Raw genomic sequence first — 16,114 nt, 5'->3', positions numbered from 1 at the left:
ACCACACACCATCCTTCTGGTCCTGAAAGACTGTTATGACAGATGGAGCCCAAAGTTGTGGACTAAAAGATCTCAATGGACATTTGTATATATTTATGTATATATATGTATATATATGTATTATATGTATGTATATGTATTATATATGTGTATATATATATAAAAGATAGTGGTGATTAATTGAAATGTATAGAAAAATGTGAGACCTAAGCATAATGTAAATGGTATGGAATAAGGGGTGGATACTGTCCTGGTTTCGGCTGGGACAGGGTTAAATTTCTTCCTAGTGCTGTGTTTTGGATTTAGTATGAGGAGAATGTTGATAACACACTGATGTTTTCAGTTGTTGCTAAGTGCCCTCCTAGTCCAAGGACAGCTCCCATGCCTACTGACTGAGCTAGGTACACAAGATGGGAGGGAACATAATCAGGACAGCCAGCCCAGCTGGCTAATGGGGTATTCCATACCATGGGACGTCATGCTCAGTATATGAACGGTAGGCGTGATCCAGGAAGTACCGTTCGCTACTTGGTTATCGGTCAGCGCGGGTGGTGAGCAATTGCATTGTGCATCACTCATTTTGTATATTCTATCATTATTATTATTATTGTTATTTTCCCTCTTCTGTTCTATTAAACTGTCTTTATCTCAACCCACGAGTTTTTCTCACGCTTACCCTTCCGATTCTCTCCCCGTCCCACTGGGGGGGCGGGGGGAGTGAGTGAGCGGCTGCGTGGTATTTGGCTGCCTGCCAGATTAAACCGCGACAATAACACAGGGATGTTTTAGGTACTGCTGAGCAGTGCTTACACAGAGTCAAGGCCTTTTCTGCTCCTCACACTGCCCTGTCAGTGAGTAGGCTGGAGGTGCACAAGAAGCTGGGAGAGGACACAGCTGGGACAGCTGACCCCAGCTGACCAAAGGAATATCCCATACCATATGATGTTGTGCTTAGCAATAAAACTGGGGTGGAGGTTGGTGGGGGGAGGGCTGCTGCTCGGGGACTGGCTGGGCATTAGTCAGTTGGTGGTGAGCAATTGTTTTCATTTGCATCGCTTGTTTTTCTTGGGTTTTCTTTTTCTCTCTCTTTGTTTTTTTTTTTCCTTTACAATTTTTTTAAATTATTATTTTATTTCAATTATTAAACTGTTTTTATCTCAACCCACAAGTTTTTCTCACTTTTACCCTTCTGATTCTCCCCCCATCCCACTGGGGGCGAGTGAGTGAGCGGCTGTGTGAGCAGCTGTGTGGTGCTTAGTTGCCAGCTGGGGTTAAGCCATGGCAAGTATAAAGCCTGAATAGCAGGGTTCAAATAACAAAGTGCCTTCAAGTTATCAAACGTCACTTGTGAAAGGGGAACAATGTTTAGTCTTCTGGCTTTGACATGAGTTTCTTTTGATCTTAGGCATGCTACTTACCTGTCTTGTATCACTAACTTGTGTGTAAATTGAGGAAATATTCTTTTTAACTTGCAAGGTTTATTAAGCTTTTCCTTGCCTAGAACTATAGTGACATGAACTATATTAGTACCTATGTATTCCTGCAGGATTACTAGCTGAACAGCCAGTTCTTAGGGGAAATGTGGAAGAAAGGTTCTGATGTCTCATGCACGTACACCCCAGGAGCTGAGAGGTGTATTGTTGCTGATGTGCTATGTATGTAAGAATAGTATAGGTTCATAAAGGTCAAAGTCTAGCTTTGCTTTATGTAACAGAGCTGTTTGGTTGGTTGGTTGGTTTTTTTGTTTTGTTTTGTTTTTAAGGGACCAAATCTTAATAGTTATACTGTCATTTTCATTGTCCTTTTTTGTTTCCAGATCGGAGGGTCACTTATGCTTGCCTGTGAGATATACGCAATCGTTTCCTGAAGCACTACAGAAGCTTTATCGTGGTGAGTTCAGGTAGGATTCACTGATCTTTGGTTTTAAAAAAAACATATTATGATTGGAAAGTACTTAATGATGTGCAGTTCCTAAGGAGCAGATGATGCTTAGTAAAATCTTAATGCCTCAAATCGTGAATTCTGTGTAGATGTTTACAGTGTTGAAAAATGGGTTTGTGGTCAAGAGTGGGATTGGAATACAAAGGATAAAATTGACTACCAATTCCAGCAAAAAGACTTTTGGTATGACCTTCAATAATTGATTTTCTTTTCTGACTTAGCAAATACATAAATGAGGAATGGTATTCTTGTAAGGGATGTATTGGTTTATGTATCTTAACACTCAAAAGCACTTGTGATGGGCCATACTAATAGGTGCTAATGAAGCCTATACAGTTAGGAAATGGTCAGTGTGATGCATCTGGGGTTTTGGTGATTGTGGTAGAGTGGCTTAAATTTTGTTACCAGATTTATGTTAGGCAAAGCTTTTCTTTATGCTGAAGATAGCTTGATGTTTTCAATAATAGATATTCTTAAAATAGAAGAATTTTCCTTGAATTGAGAAGGAAGCAATCTGAATTTTAAAGGACAGACTAGGAAAGAGTTTTTTCAATAATTCTTAAAAAGAGATATTGTTCTGTGGTGTATTAACATTCCAGGATACTTTTATGGTGGCAAACCATCAAACAGAAATAAGTCATTCACATGAAAATATATTGCAATTGTTTTTTTGTTTATACTTCTAGGATATTTAATTTGTAGCTTGAAGTGTAACTGTATTTGTGCCATAGAAAAGTTCTACAATGAGGTGGATGCAGTCATCAGGATTGATTATAAATAACTGAAGGGGTTTCAATAGGTATTACTAAATGAAAAGGTACTTTCAAATCAAATATTCTGAAACTTAGAAAACAGAAGATTTTAACTCTCCATCATGCTAAGTTGTTTAGGTAAAGCTGGTAGTGCTGATGCAGGTAACCTCCCTTGATACTCTAGCCACTTCTAATGTTTTGTTGGATGTTATGTTATATTGTTGTTGCTGACACTCCTGTTGTTGCTCATTATGGAGCTGAAGCCTCACCAGAGTGAAACAGAAAGGATCTTCCTGGTTATTGTTTCAGAATAATAAGAACTGATATTCCTAAGCAAGGACCTGAATGGGTGTTTGACTTGGCAGTTCTCAGATTTATTTGGGCCTAAGGAAACTTTAAAATGGATGGATAACTGGATCAGCCTGTCTGAAAGAGCTTTTGGTGGCTCAGAGTTCCATAAGGATGGTGAGATGCCAGAGACTGGAAAAGGGGGATTGTCTTTTCTCCTTATCCTTGAAGTGTGTGTCAGCCACTTTAGTGCAACAATCTGTGTAAGCACTTACCTTGTCCCATGAAACAACCAACATCATTGATTTATAAAGGACAAACTATATCAGACTACCCACGTTTCTTTTTTTGATGGTAAACAGTATAACAGGATCTCTGAATATGGGTATAATAGGGGTACAGTCCCATTTTCTAATTTTATAGGGGTTTTGACATGAGTATTGTAAGGAAGCTAGTGACAATGAGGGAAAACTAGTAATGTATTCATATAAAGTGGAAGTCGTCCTTGCTGCAATTTCGGGAAACATGTAAGCTGGTTACTGTCACCTGGATATCAACAGTGTGAACTGGGAAAAGATGTGCTCAAAACACTTCCTTGTGATTTGCTTTCTTATTCAAAACTATTATTACTATTTTTTATATAATATCTAAATTGTAAGAAGAAAAAGGAATTAATATCTTCTCTAGGAAAAAAATTAAAAAATCTGAATGATGTAACAGCTTAAGGAAGAATGCCTTTTATATCCTTCTCTTTCTTAATTTGAACTTCTCTTAAGCATCCTAAAGCTCCTAGGCCAGGAGAGATTCTTGAGAGGGTACTTGTGGCCCTTATGTATAAAGAGGTGGATAGAGCTGCTTTTCTGGACGTTTGCAAATACAAACAAAAGATGGTAAAAATACAGCATGTATTGCTGTATAAATTCCTGAGAGCTTGTTGTTCTCAAACTCATTGCATCAGTCATGAATTCATAAGTTAGGATCACATACCTAAAAAGATGGGTTGTTATGTATAATGTAATGTTTGTAGACTACTTTTGGCCAGTGTCCTCTTACTTTATGCATATAAAAAAGCATTAGGTAGCAAATTGGTAAGCGTAAAGTATTTTACATTTTAGTATGATTAACTTTCTAAATTTAGAAGTGATAGCGGAAGCTATAAAACTTGAAATGTGACTTCAAATATATTTAACTTTTAATCTTAAGATGCTCTGCTTTGAGAGTGAAGACTCTCTGATCCTATCTAATTCTGTAACGAATATTTTGGCTACTGATACCAACTCCTTTCTCCTCTCTAAGGTGGCAGTGGCGGCAAAGAATCCGACTGTATCTTGAAGGAACTGGTATTAACCCTACCCCTGTAGACTTACATGAACAGCAGCTAAGCCAAGAGCAACACAGCAGGGCTCACGTAAATGAAAGATTCCAGGATCAAAGTAGGTTAAAATCTGTGACAAGAATAATCGCTTTGCTCTGATAACTTGGAATAGGAGGTAAAGATTTGTAAGAGTTGAAGTATTTGAAGTCTGGTTGCTATATTTGAGAGGCAGGGAGAGATGGTTCTCGTTAGCTGAAGACCCAGACTAAGGTGGTTTTTTTTGTTTGTTTTTTTTTTTGTTGTTGTTTTTTTAGAAGGGAGTATTTTTAATTTCTATATGTTTATTCTGGACTGTACACTTAGAACTAGTTTTCAGTATTAACAGTTAATTTATAGAGATGTTTTTAAATAGTATTATCTGCTGGCAAAATACCTGAACTCTTTTAAAATGGTATATCTTAGGGTTACTATAGACACTTCGGGTCACCACGTGAACAATTTACCATGCGTTTAGCTGCTCCACACTAAAAGTGTGTGTGCGTGTTCTTGTGCTAAATTTGAGGTAGGTTACCTCACAATTGAAAAAGCTGTCACAGACTGCCTGCAAGCAAATGAGAAATTAGAATCTCTTCCTGGGCAATTCCTTGGTCATCAGATACCTTCAACTGTTTTCTTTATGATGGATTGAAGATGCACAGTTCTATCCTAAACCTGTGTCTAGCCCTGCATTTCCTCAGTGAGAAGTCCTTAGTCAACATGAACAATTTGTTAATCCCCCTTAATTACCCTGTGGTATAAAGTTTAATTCTTTGAACTTTATCAGAAATGTCTGTTAAGTCACTGTCAGTGAATTTAACTAGGTTAGAGTGACAGAAGAGATGACTTCAATCTGTCTGGTTGCCCACGAGTTTTTGGGGAAAGCAATGTCTGAAAATAAGTGTCCATTGCCTTATTGACCTTGGTTCAAATACTTGTAGTCTCCAGTAAAGGAAAAAGTGAGTCCTTGAAGAAGATGGAGCGCTAGGTCTAGAATGCAAACCCAGGCAGTAGTGTGTCCTCCAATGACTTGTGAATTGTTTTTGAAAATTTGCCATGATTTATAACTGTTATATTCAATATCTGCAGGATCTGACATTTCTGGTCCGCATCTTTTACCGGTGAGAGCACTCAATGAAGTCTTCATTGGGGAATCTCTTTCATCCAGGTATGTTTAATTGTTTGTTGTTGCAGCAAGGCACAATTGACTTAATTTCTTTTTATGACACTGCAATGGGCAATCAGTGATGGGATGTCTTTGCTGTCAAATTTCTGTTCTAGTCCATGAATATATAACACTGATTGTATTGTTGCTGATTACAAAGTGTATATTCAGAGATTTAAGTGCAGTGATGTTAATTTCTGGTTTTCCACCTTCCTGTCTGGCCTTTCCATCTTTCATTATTTCTGGCTGCTTGCTTTCTTCTTCACTGTTTTATTCCTTTCCTGGCTAGTTCTTACATAATCAAATACCTTCAATTACTATCTTTACAGCAGATTGAAGATTTAAATATCCGTCCTTAAACTGTCTCCTCTCCTGCATCTCTTCTTAAATATCTTTTCATAAGCTTTTAGCATGACCAAACTGAAATCCTAGTAACTTCTTTCCCTGCCTCTCTGTCATTAGAGGCAAAGGTATCAGCCTGCCTTTGGCCGAAGCTTTGTTATTGTGGGAAAATGTTCAACACTTATTTCTTCTTTTTAAGAAACCAGTTTGTATCAAATCCTGGTACTGCATTATCTGGGATACCTTTGACTGTTCTTTCTGTCCTGAAGATCAATGCATTTCTGCTAGCCAAACTATAACAAGAAGGATGTGGGGAATGTGATTGGGGCTGTGGGAAAGGAGTTAAAACATGATCCTTAGTCAGGACTTGGCCAAACTTTTACTTGTATTTTATATCCCTTTTCCCTTTACTCTGTATCTTTCTTTCTTTCTTTCTTTCTTTCTTTTTTTTTTTAAAAAAAAAAAAACTTTAGAGTGTAACGTAGTCTTGTGTTTCTACAGTGCCTGGGACACTGATTGCTGCTGGAAACAGTATAAATGTTCCATGAGTGCTTTATCTTCCATCTGGACTGCAACCTCAGACTGGCAGAAGGAATTAGTCTGAGATACAAATTTTGCTCTCTACTAAATCAAACCTAATTTTATCAAGATTCTAAAAAGTTTCTTTAACATACAGTGATAGAGGAACACAAAGCTGCTTTCCAACACTTTACAATAGCCCTCTACTTCTGAATGTCACAAATACATTGTGGTCTTTGGTTCCAGTATATTTGAGAAGCATTGGGGAACACAGTGCCTGTAGGAACAAATCTCTAGTAATAAATTTTGTGTTAATAGAACCTTACTCTTGAAGACTTAAATAATGATGTCACACAGGTGAATCTTCTTTAAGGTTCAAATACACAAGTCTGCTGTATATTAAAACAAAATGACTCTAGGTCCTTCTTCCAAGGGCTTATTCTGCATGTCAGTTAAGAAAACAAGGAAATTGAAGGAAAAAAAACTTTCATACCTAGCTTGCAAAAATTCTTAAACTGAATCAAGCTGTGCATCTGTGTTCTTAACTTGCTTCCAGTTCTTTAATCTTCCCATCTTCTCAAGAGCGAGTACACACAATGCTCTTAGTTACTAAGAGTCTAAACCATTTGACACCAAATACTCAAGAGGTGTATTCTTAGTTGATCCAGACTGAAACGTTCATCACCTAAAACAGCTCAATAAGCTCCTTTTACTAAAAAGGGTGAAACTCAGTCATGCTGAACACAGTGAATGTGGTGTTTTTCTAAGAGGGTATCTATTAATCTGAAGACTATATCATACTGTTTGGATTAGGCACTATGAACATCAACAACTTTAGTTCATAAATATACACCTGGATGTTATGAAGCTTATGGAGAGAGACTGTCTGGTTGTCATAGGCCAAACATTAGGAATCCCCTGGTATATGAATAATACCATGCAGAATGATGATTGTGCCCCAAGACTTACTACATTTGAGTTTTAGGAAGAATTTTCCCTGGAGAGAAACTTAAGCCTGCTGACTGTTGTAAAACTGTTTGTGAAGAATCACAGTGGATTTTTAATTACTGAAGTGATAAAGAATTCAGCTTGAAGCCATGCTATTACTTACTGATGTTGGAATTCCTTACCTCTTAGTGTTCCCTGATGTAACTTTGAGACCCAATCACAGCATAAATACAGTTTATGCAATAGTTCAACAATTATGCAAGGAAGGTAATGTATTTGTAGTTTCATTTATAAGTCCAGCAAACCCTGCTTTGTATACGAAGCTATTCCCATATGAGTTCTTTGCGTGGCATTTAATTCATAAAAGTAGCTGCAGAAAGACTGCCTAAAAGTTCAGGCTGCAAATCACTTCTGTCCATTATAAAAACTGCTATAAAACAGTGAATCAAAAGTGGCTGCCAAATCGGAAACACTGTACAAAGCCTTTGAAATTGTCATCCAGATTTGAAGCTAGCCCCTCAAAATGTTTGTGCCCGATAAGACTGTGTGTTCTGTCTTATTCAGGGAGAACTTTAGGTCCCGCAAACCCAGTTTTAAATTCTCGTTTCGTAGGGCCTCCTATTATGAGATATCAGTTGATGATGGTCCTTGGGAAAAACAGAAGAGTTCAGGGCTTAATGTGTGTACTGGAACAGGATCAAAAGCATGGTAAGTACATGTTGCTGCTTTGATATAAAATATTGTTTCAGATAAGCAAAATAGGTCCATCTAGCTTAAGCATTTTGTCCATACTGAGACTCTCTTGGGCTATGGGTCAGTTATGTCCAAATATTCTCACTGTCGGTGTGGTTCAAAGCTGTCTCAGGTGTATGAGAAGAGTAGAGCACCCCTCACTTGTAGGTATAGAAAGAAGAGTTGAAAGGATGAGGAGCTGAGGCATTGAGACAGAAATTTACCTTAGGTGTAATTTTGGTGAGAGTTGCATGCCCCATGTGGAGATGAATGGTTGGAGGTGGTGAGGGAAAGAGACTCTGCTCTGTCTTACTTGCAGAGCATATTGGGGTGGGGGGGTGGTGGTGTCTGAACTACTCTTGTTGGCTAAAATTAAAATGTTTAGATGAAGTAGCTTGGAAAACTCTTATAAAAATCTAAGCTCTAAGAAGAATTGGGAAAACATGTACTTGAAAACAGTATTAAGTGTTCTCTGGCATGTCTACTGTCCATTCTTCTTCCAAGCCTCTTTCAAACTTAATTGAAAGGGCACAGTCTCTTTGCCAAAATATTCCCCTTAAGCAAAGACGGGCATATCTAAGTGGAGCTGTGCTAGCTTAATCAAAGGGGTAAATTTTTCTTACATGCAGTACTGCAGTTTGTTTAAAATGAAGTTAAGTCTAATCAATTTAGTTTTGAGATGTGAGAGACGTGTACAGTGAGAGCCTCTTTCATTTGGAAATCTGGCTGTGCTTATAGTTTAAAGTTGTATAATAGGCCCTGGATTTATGTGGCAAGCTAAGATGAACTAAAACCGAAGCTTTTAATGAAATTAAAAAATGAATATTCATGCTGTAACCATGGTTACTGGGTTTTGCTCTTTGTAATTCAGAATTTTGTATTCAGTCAGTGTAACTTAGTCCTGGAGGCTGCCAAGGACGAAATTGGCAGACTGTTAGGGGAACTTTCCTAGTGTTCAGTACCTTGGGAATGTACAGTCTTAATTCAAAGCTGTTCTTATGCATTTCATTTGATTATTCTGTACTGAGCAATACCAGAACCAGGGACCAAATTCCAGGATTGCCCATCTTCATTGCTGTAATCAGTGTGTACTGCTGGACTTTTCTAAACTGAGGCTAAGCCTCGGTGGGGTGATCTTCCTTAGCCTGTGGTTTAGGGGCTCTCCTGGGATTTCAGACCACCTCAGCCTGAGATGCATTTAAATGTCCAAGTGCTTCCTTCAGCTGTCAAAACTTGTGTAAAAGGATATGTAGTTGAGAGAGAATGATTTCAGATTGTGCATCTCCATTTCTCCCGAGCATCTGCTCAGGCTTGCAGGTAGGCAATGAGTGTAAGAGGAAGAGCTTTGAACAACCACTCTCAGCAGCTCTGTAGTATGTTAGATGTATAGTGGATGTCTGTTGCAGTCTGATGTATTTTACTGCCACAACAGAAGTGCTGGGCTGAGGATTGTAAGCTCTACTGAGACCTGGGCAACTAAGATGTTCACAGTACTGCTGCATGGAGACTGTGATTAGTACCTAATCCCTTTTGATCTTGGGTACAGGAGGGAGACTTTTATTGAAGTTTAGACTTGGTTCAGACTGAGGCTTTATGCTGACTTGTCATGCATCCAAACGTGGCAAATGCAAAAGTGTCTGATCTAACTGTTCCTTTTCTATATACACCGATTATTGTGAGATTCAAGCCCACACCTTATGGTATGGACAGAGAGGCATAATATTTGTAAAGAAGTGTTGGGTTCCATAAATTAGAACTAACAGAAGGAATTAATTAGCAAGAGGTGGATAGAAGGGATAAGAACACACACAATCTGTGGAACTGTCATGTTTCAGGTTTTTTTAATGCAGACTTAAATCACCAATTATTGGGGTTTTAAGGCAGGAGGATTATTGATAAGGAGACTACACCCTGTGTATCATGCTTTTCTTTCCTGAAGACTACTTAATGGATTATTAAGGTTAACAAAACCACAGGTAGATGTCAAATCAAGAGTTACTTTAAGGCATCTTTTTTGAAGAGACTGATGTCAGCTCACAGTTAATAGCTTGCTTTTTTTTTTTCTCTTCCTGTTGTGGAACCTAGTTCTTCATCTGTATGCAAGATTTTTGTTTTTTGGTTTTTTTTTTTTTTTTTCCCCTCACAAATTGTATTGCTTAGCAAACAAGACTTCTACTTCTCTGTCTAGGTCCTATAATATTAACAAGGTAGCAAATCAAGCTGTTGAAGAGATCCTTAAGATTGGTGAGTGAACAGTGTGGCACTACTAGCTAAGTTTATATAAAGATACTCTTATCTAATTGGGGCTCTTTCTCTTGGCTCAACAGCTAAAAAGCATGGAAGCTTGAATATGCCATTGAACACGGAACTAGTACAAAAAGGTTAGTGAAAAAGGCAAGATTTCTTTAAGGTATCATAACTTTGACCAGTTCATTTTGATAGTACTCTAATACTCAGTACTGCTTTCAGTATTCTAGTGCTCTTGCAATATTAGTCTTTCTTACAAACATTATTTAGTAGGCACATTTGGTGAAAAATGTCTGACTCAATATGAAAGCACTTATTTAGATTTTCATATGTATAGATCTTCAGGAGAATTTCAGTTCTCCTAAGATTTGAAACACTTAGTACTTAATCACATAAAGAGAGCTGGTGAGTGTTAGTCATGCAATAGAACTGAAAGGAATCTTCTGTAAAATTAAATTATTTTGAAGGTGAAGGCTATCAAACATCTGGCAAGACTCAATATTCCCTCTCGGTAGGGAAGCTGCTCTTTTCTGGAGGAATGTGTGTTTCTGAGAATAACTAATTTTCTCTGGAAAAACTAATGGCTGATTTCTCTATTTACAGTAACAAATTATTTCAATGACTCCCTGCTCTACAGTCCAGAAGAACCAAAGATGTTTTTCAGTATTCGAGAACCTATTGTAAACAGAGTTTTCTCAAGTAGTCGGCAGCATGGCTTCTCTTCAAAGTAAGTGTTGGCTGCAAGCAGTCACTGAAGAGTTATTTCATTCTGTGTATTTGTCAAAGTATGAGTAATCCAGGAGTTTCACTTGAAGTGTTTCAACATCCAGTCTGTGTTTTGAGGGGCTTTTGAGTATTGTTCTCATAAGAACAGGAAGAAAATGTTTCCAAGTTGGGTTATGCCTTTTTAATGTTTGATTCATGCACAATCTTACAGAATAAAATAATCTCACTGTTCCCAGTTTTGGGTGTGTGCCATTTCCCCAAGTATGAGACAGGCATTGACAAACTGGAGTGAATTCAGGAAAGGGCCACTGAGATGATTAGGGGGCCAAAACACATGGTGTATAAGGGAGAGACTCAAAGGGTGCTTTTGTTTAGCCTGGAGGAGACAAGACTAAGCAGGGGGAATCCAGTTGCTGTCTCCAGCTACCTAATGGATGGTTACAGAGGAGGTTGAGTTAAACTCTCTTCAGAGCAGAATATGAAGCAACAGCCATGATCTTATAGGATGTAAGATTCTGATAAAAATAAAAGGAAAAATTTTTCACAGTAAGGATGGTCAGGAAGTAGAATAGGTTACCCAGAGACTGTGCTATCACTGTCCCTGTAGGTATTCAAAATTTGACTGGGCAAGGCCCTAAGCAACCTAATCTGCCTTTCAAGTAAGGCCTGCTTTGAGTGGAAGGAGACTCAAATTCCATTCCTTTTGAGCCACATCAGTGTTACGAAAACATTTTATGACCTGGTAATAAAGGACATCTATGTCTACTGGTGCTAAATATTATGATATTAGAGGCCTACTGTGTATGAGTCATGTCTTTAGATGTTTACTGCTTTTTAGTCATTTTGATCTGGGAGGTCTCAAGGGTGAGAAAATCTTAAGAGGTTGTAAGAGGAGAGGCTAAAATAGGAGCAAATAATTGCATTTTCATCCATGGGTTCTACAGGACTAAGTCTTGTCTTTATTTGGAGTCCTCAGCATGGAATATACTGTAAAAAAACTATACTGGAGCAACAAATGTCTGCATACCTATGAGGGATATCTGCCCCATTTTTTTCTTTTTGAAGTAGAATTTGCTGCCTGTCACAGTCTTTAGCTCTTGATACTAGAGATCTCCCCTCTGTTCTTTATCTTTTTTGACATAGTAGCTGCCCAGAGTGAAATGGAGTGGAGTATGCTTCCATGTTGTTCTGCAGTGTCCAGGCTTGGCTGTGTTTTAGTGATGCACAGACCAATTAAGCTTTGACACTGTGGCCATGCTTCCTAGCTTTCCATATTTATGAAAGATGTGTCTTCATGAAAATTTAAGTCACTGGATAATTTTTGATTAAATTTTGGAGATCAGAAGATTGTCTAGACCAAGGCCTAAGTCAGGAACAATCAAGCACATCCATGTGAGACTGCAGTCTTGCAGCTGCTCTGGCATCACTACTAGTTCCCATCTAGCAATATGAAAAAAGTTTGGAGAACTCTTTATTAAATAGTGTTTTCACTTTCTACATATTTGAAAGGATAAATCCCAATGGTTGAGTTAATTTTCCTTTTAAAGGTAAGTGAAGAATATGGTTAGTAGCTTTATTCTGTCTTGTCCAGCTGTAGAAGATCTGCCTTAAATTTTATAAGCTTAAATTTATTAGCTTAAAAATATAGTAGTCAAACTCTAATATTGACAGTAATATGCTGCCATACCTATTCATGATGTTGCCTGGCAAGCATTCTGACCTTCAACTTTGTGTTTGAAGTGACTTTCCCTTCTCTCTGTGAATGATTAATGTAACAAAATAGACTATATTAATATCCAAATTATTTGAATCTCAAGCACTGCTAGTTGAAACTGCATGTTCCACTTAACATGAAGACCATACACTAGAATTGTAAATTAATATAAAACTTTTCTGTGAAAGACTAAGCAAATCACTATTAAATGGGATAATCAGTAGCTTGCTTTTTAAAAAAAAAATATATGCCGAAACTGCAGCTTTCAATATCCAGTGTTATGTTACAGGCTGTTCTCAGACTCTTGGAGTAATAGTCTCCATTTGAACAGGTCCTTTGGTTCTCTCTGGACTCTTTGCTATGTCTATACAAAGTACTGATAGGTTGGGGGATTCTAGTGCTTAGTACTATGCTAAATTCTTCTCTAAGCATGCTCCTGTGTGATTAAGCATTTACTGACCCACACAAAGGAATGTCCAAGAACCAGTCTCATTGTTCAGATTAAGTGCTTGTGTGAAATACCTAATTTTTTTTTTAAGCTATTTTGTGAAAATTTATTTTTTGGATTTTTGCAGAGTCTGTATCCGTTCCCGTTGTTGGGATGCATGTATGGTTGTAGATGGAGGAACATCTTTCGAGTTCAATGATGGGGCGATAGCTTCAATAATGATTGATACAAAGGATGCACTGTGCACTGTTCTGCTGGAAGAATGAAGGACCCTAGTGTCTTCTGCTGAAATAATTCTGGATCCAGAGAGGGAACTCCTGGAGATAGACAGCACATCACAATGCTGCATTAAGTTGGAAGTTGGCTTTTTTGGATGCAAGAGCATTTGGAGGAAGCTTGAGATGCTTTTCATTCCTTCGGTTGGGGAAATCTTAGCCTGATATTTAAGCTCTTTTTGCATCTGGTGTAAAGGAAATATATCTGAAGTATTACCTCGACATTTTTAACCTGTAACGCAAACATGAAAGAAGATCTTTTTAAACACAGGTAGATGGGTTCAAGTATTAAGTCAGTAGCATTAAATATTTAGATATACAGTTTTTTAGTAACAGTCTGGGACAGATGAAACTAAACACCTTCATACATATACTTTTGTAGAAAAGTTGACTGTCAATCTAATGATTTGATGCAAGAATATATAGATTTTGGTAAATCCTGATGTTGACATAATAGAAATGGAAATGCAAACCTTTTGTATGCTTTTCAACTCTGTAGTTTCATACTTGTGACGTGGGGTTTGTTTGTTTGTTTGTTTGTTTGCTCTTCCAGTGTTTTTTTCTACTTTGTAGATTTACATCAAAAGTAAAGTCTAGTTTAATTTCTAGAAGCTCTTTTCCACATCTTGAATGAGGTAGCTCTTACCTTTTCTTTTTGGATAGAGAGGGACTTGAAACCCAAGGGTTTTCTTGAGCCCTTTAATAGGAATATACAAACTATAGAAAACATGTTGAAGTAAGATTATACTCCTTCACTGAATGGATTAGCTGGCTAGCAGATGTTCAGTCACAGTAGTGTATGCAGGTGGCTATCATTAAGAAAGATATTTGGCCTTAAGTTGAATGGTTTGGAATTTTAGGTTCCGAGTTCCTTTTATAACTGAAGAAGAATGGGATGTGCTGGGTGCTAGTTAGTAGTTGGAGCTCAAGTTAATACCTATATGTCTCCCAGTTTTCCAAGTATGAGTTTAACTTCTCCAGAAAGTTTAATTTTCAAATCCTATGCTGAATTCTACTGATATTTAATTGGCAACAAATTAAAATTAATTTTATATGCCTCTGATTATGTGTTGCAAGTTGATAATAGAAAAAAGCTCTGATTATAGAAGAGGAAGTGACTTTTTAGATAACGTTTTAGAGAAAATGTGAACTTTGACTGCCTTTGAAAGTTTGTGCTGATTAATGCATAGATGAGAAGGCAGAATTTGACAAAATGAATACTACAGCAGGAACTCTTCTGCTACATGACTTGAAACAAATGGGTTTTGTCTTGTCTACTACAGATCTATTTCCAAAAGTGAGTTTTCAAACTACTTTTGAGTGAAGAGACTTCTGTAATAAATGTTCTCAGGTCTAATGGGAATGTTTTCCAGTGTGGCCAATCTGTATTTATTGCCAATTACAAAATGTAAACTGATCTTTATAGGTAGAAGAAGCATATAAAGGGTTTTTTTGCTTCTACTACTACTTACTACTTTAGTTTTTGTATTCACTCTGAAACAGAATTTGGAGGAAATGGATTTGACCAGACCATTCAATTCTAGGAAAATGTGATACTGATGGAGCTTTTTGAATAAGCTATCACTGTTTGTGTACATTTCACCTTTTAAGTGTGCTGCAGATTGAGTTATTTACAGTATCTGCTCGAGTCATCTGGATTGCAGACCAGAAGGGGAAAATCAAAGTAGCCAAATATTCTTTCAAAACTTGGTAAGTTTAGGAACTATCAGAATAAAGCTCTTAATGTCTAAAATAATCTGCAAAACTGGTCTAAAGGTAAAGATGCAAAAGACTAATCTTTCTTTAGAAAGTTGGCTGCACAGAGACTAGGGTGTTTCAGTTATTCCTAATCCATCTATAACCAGTTAAGGATGGCTTATGTGCCTCTGTCTAGTACACTAGTCAATATATTGTTAAGATTTAAAAAAAAACCAAACCACCCCACCAATGCCAGTAACACTAATTTATGACTTCCTAGGACTTTACCACTGTGTTGGATCAGAGGTTTAGGTATTGAAAGTGTCCTTGAATACCTGCATAGACAAATTTATGGCAGAAACTCTGTCCCCTACTTATTTTGATGCATTTGTGTGCTGTAATGTTTTAATGGAGACTGATTAGTCTGATCAGGGTGCATACCTCTTAAAGATGCCTGTCATTCCTTATTCTGAATGCTGAGACTAAAAGGCAATATTATCAAGCCCTAGAGACCCAAAGTATGATCTGGTTTAGGGCTTAGTAAGAGATTTCACAGTTAAATTCCTGTTACTTAGGAAAATGGAAACCTGACCTACTCATGAGTGGCCTCTACTGGTTTTGTGTCTGTATTTAACTGCACTTCTGTTGAAGTATTTACTGGTGAATGCTTGATTTAAATAACTAGGATGATAAACAGTAAGCAGCTACCTTTTTTTAATTAAAGAACTGTAGAATCCTTTGTAAGGATCCTTTTATTACAAAGGATTGCAGTACAGACAGCTTACCTGATAGACAGTGTTCTGTGACAGGACTGAGCACTGGTTTAACACTGATTTTAATCTGCCTGGACTGGCACTGAACTCTCTATCTCTTCTACCTGCTGAATCAAATCCATGGTCTCTTCATTTAGTGCCAGTCTACAATTCTGTGTTCTGCTAAACTAGACCTGTCATTCTTTGCTTTTTTTT

General features: G+C 37.4%; 1 protein-coding gene across 1 annotated transcript in view; it reads left to right on the top strand.

Moving 5' to 3' along the window:
* Nucleotides 1-16,114, top strand: part of LOC142074895 (NAD kinase 2, mitochondrial-like) — a 40,450-nt gene extending 24,336 nt beyond the window's left edge. The window contains 8 exon segments of the mRNA XM_075135857.1: nucleotides 1,817-1,900; nucleotides 4,278-4,414; nucleotides 5,422-5,500; nucleotides 7,919-8,014; nucleotides 10,227-10,282; nucleotides 10,366-10,419; nucleotides 10,889-11,012; nucleotides 13,301-16,114. Coding sequence (XP_074991958.1) covers nucleotides 1,817-1,900; nucleotides 4,278-4,414; nucleotides 5,422-5,500; nucleotides 7,919-8,014; nucleotides 10,227-10,282; nucleotides 10,366-10,419; nucleotides 10,889-11,012; nucleotides 13,301-13,439 — 769 coding nt within the window. The 3' untranslated portion in view covers nucleotides 13,440-16,114.

The sequence above is a fragment of the Calonectris borealis genome, chromosome W (assembly GCF_964195595.1).
Source record: "Calonectris borealis chromosome W, bCalBor7.hap1.2, whole genome shotgun sequence".
NCBI classification, from domain to species: Eukaryota; Metazoa; Chordata; class Aves; order Procellariiformes; family Procellariidae; genus Calonectris; species Calonectris borealis.
Note: the sequence above shows the minus strand (reverse complement) of the source record. Positions and strands in the feature narration are given on the sequence as shown.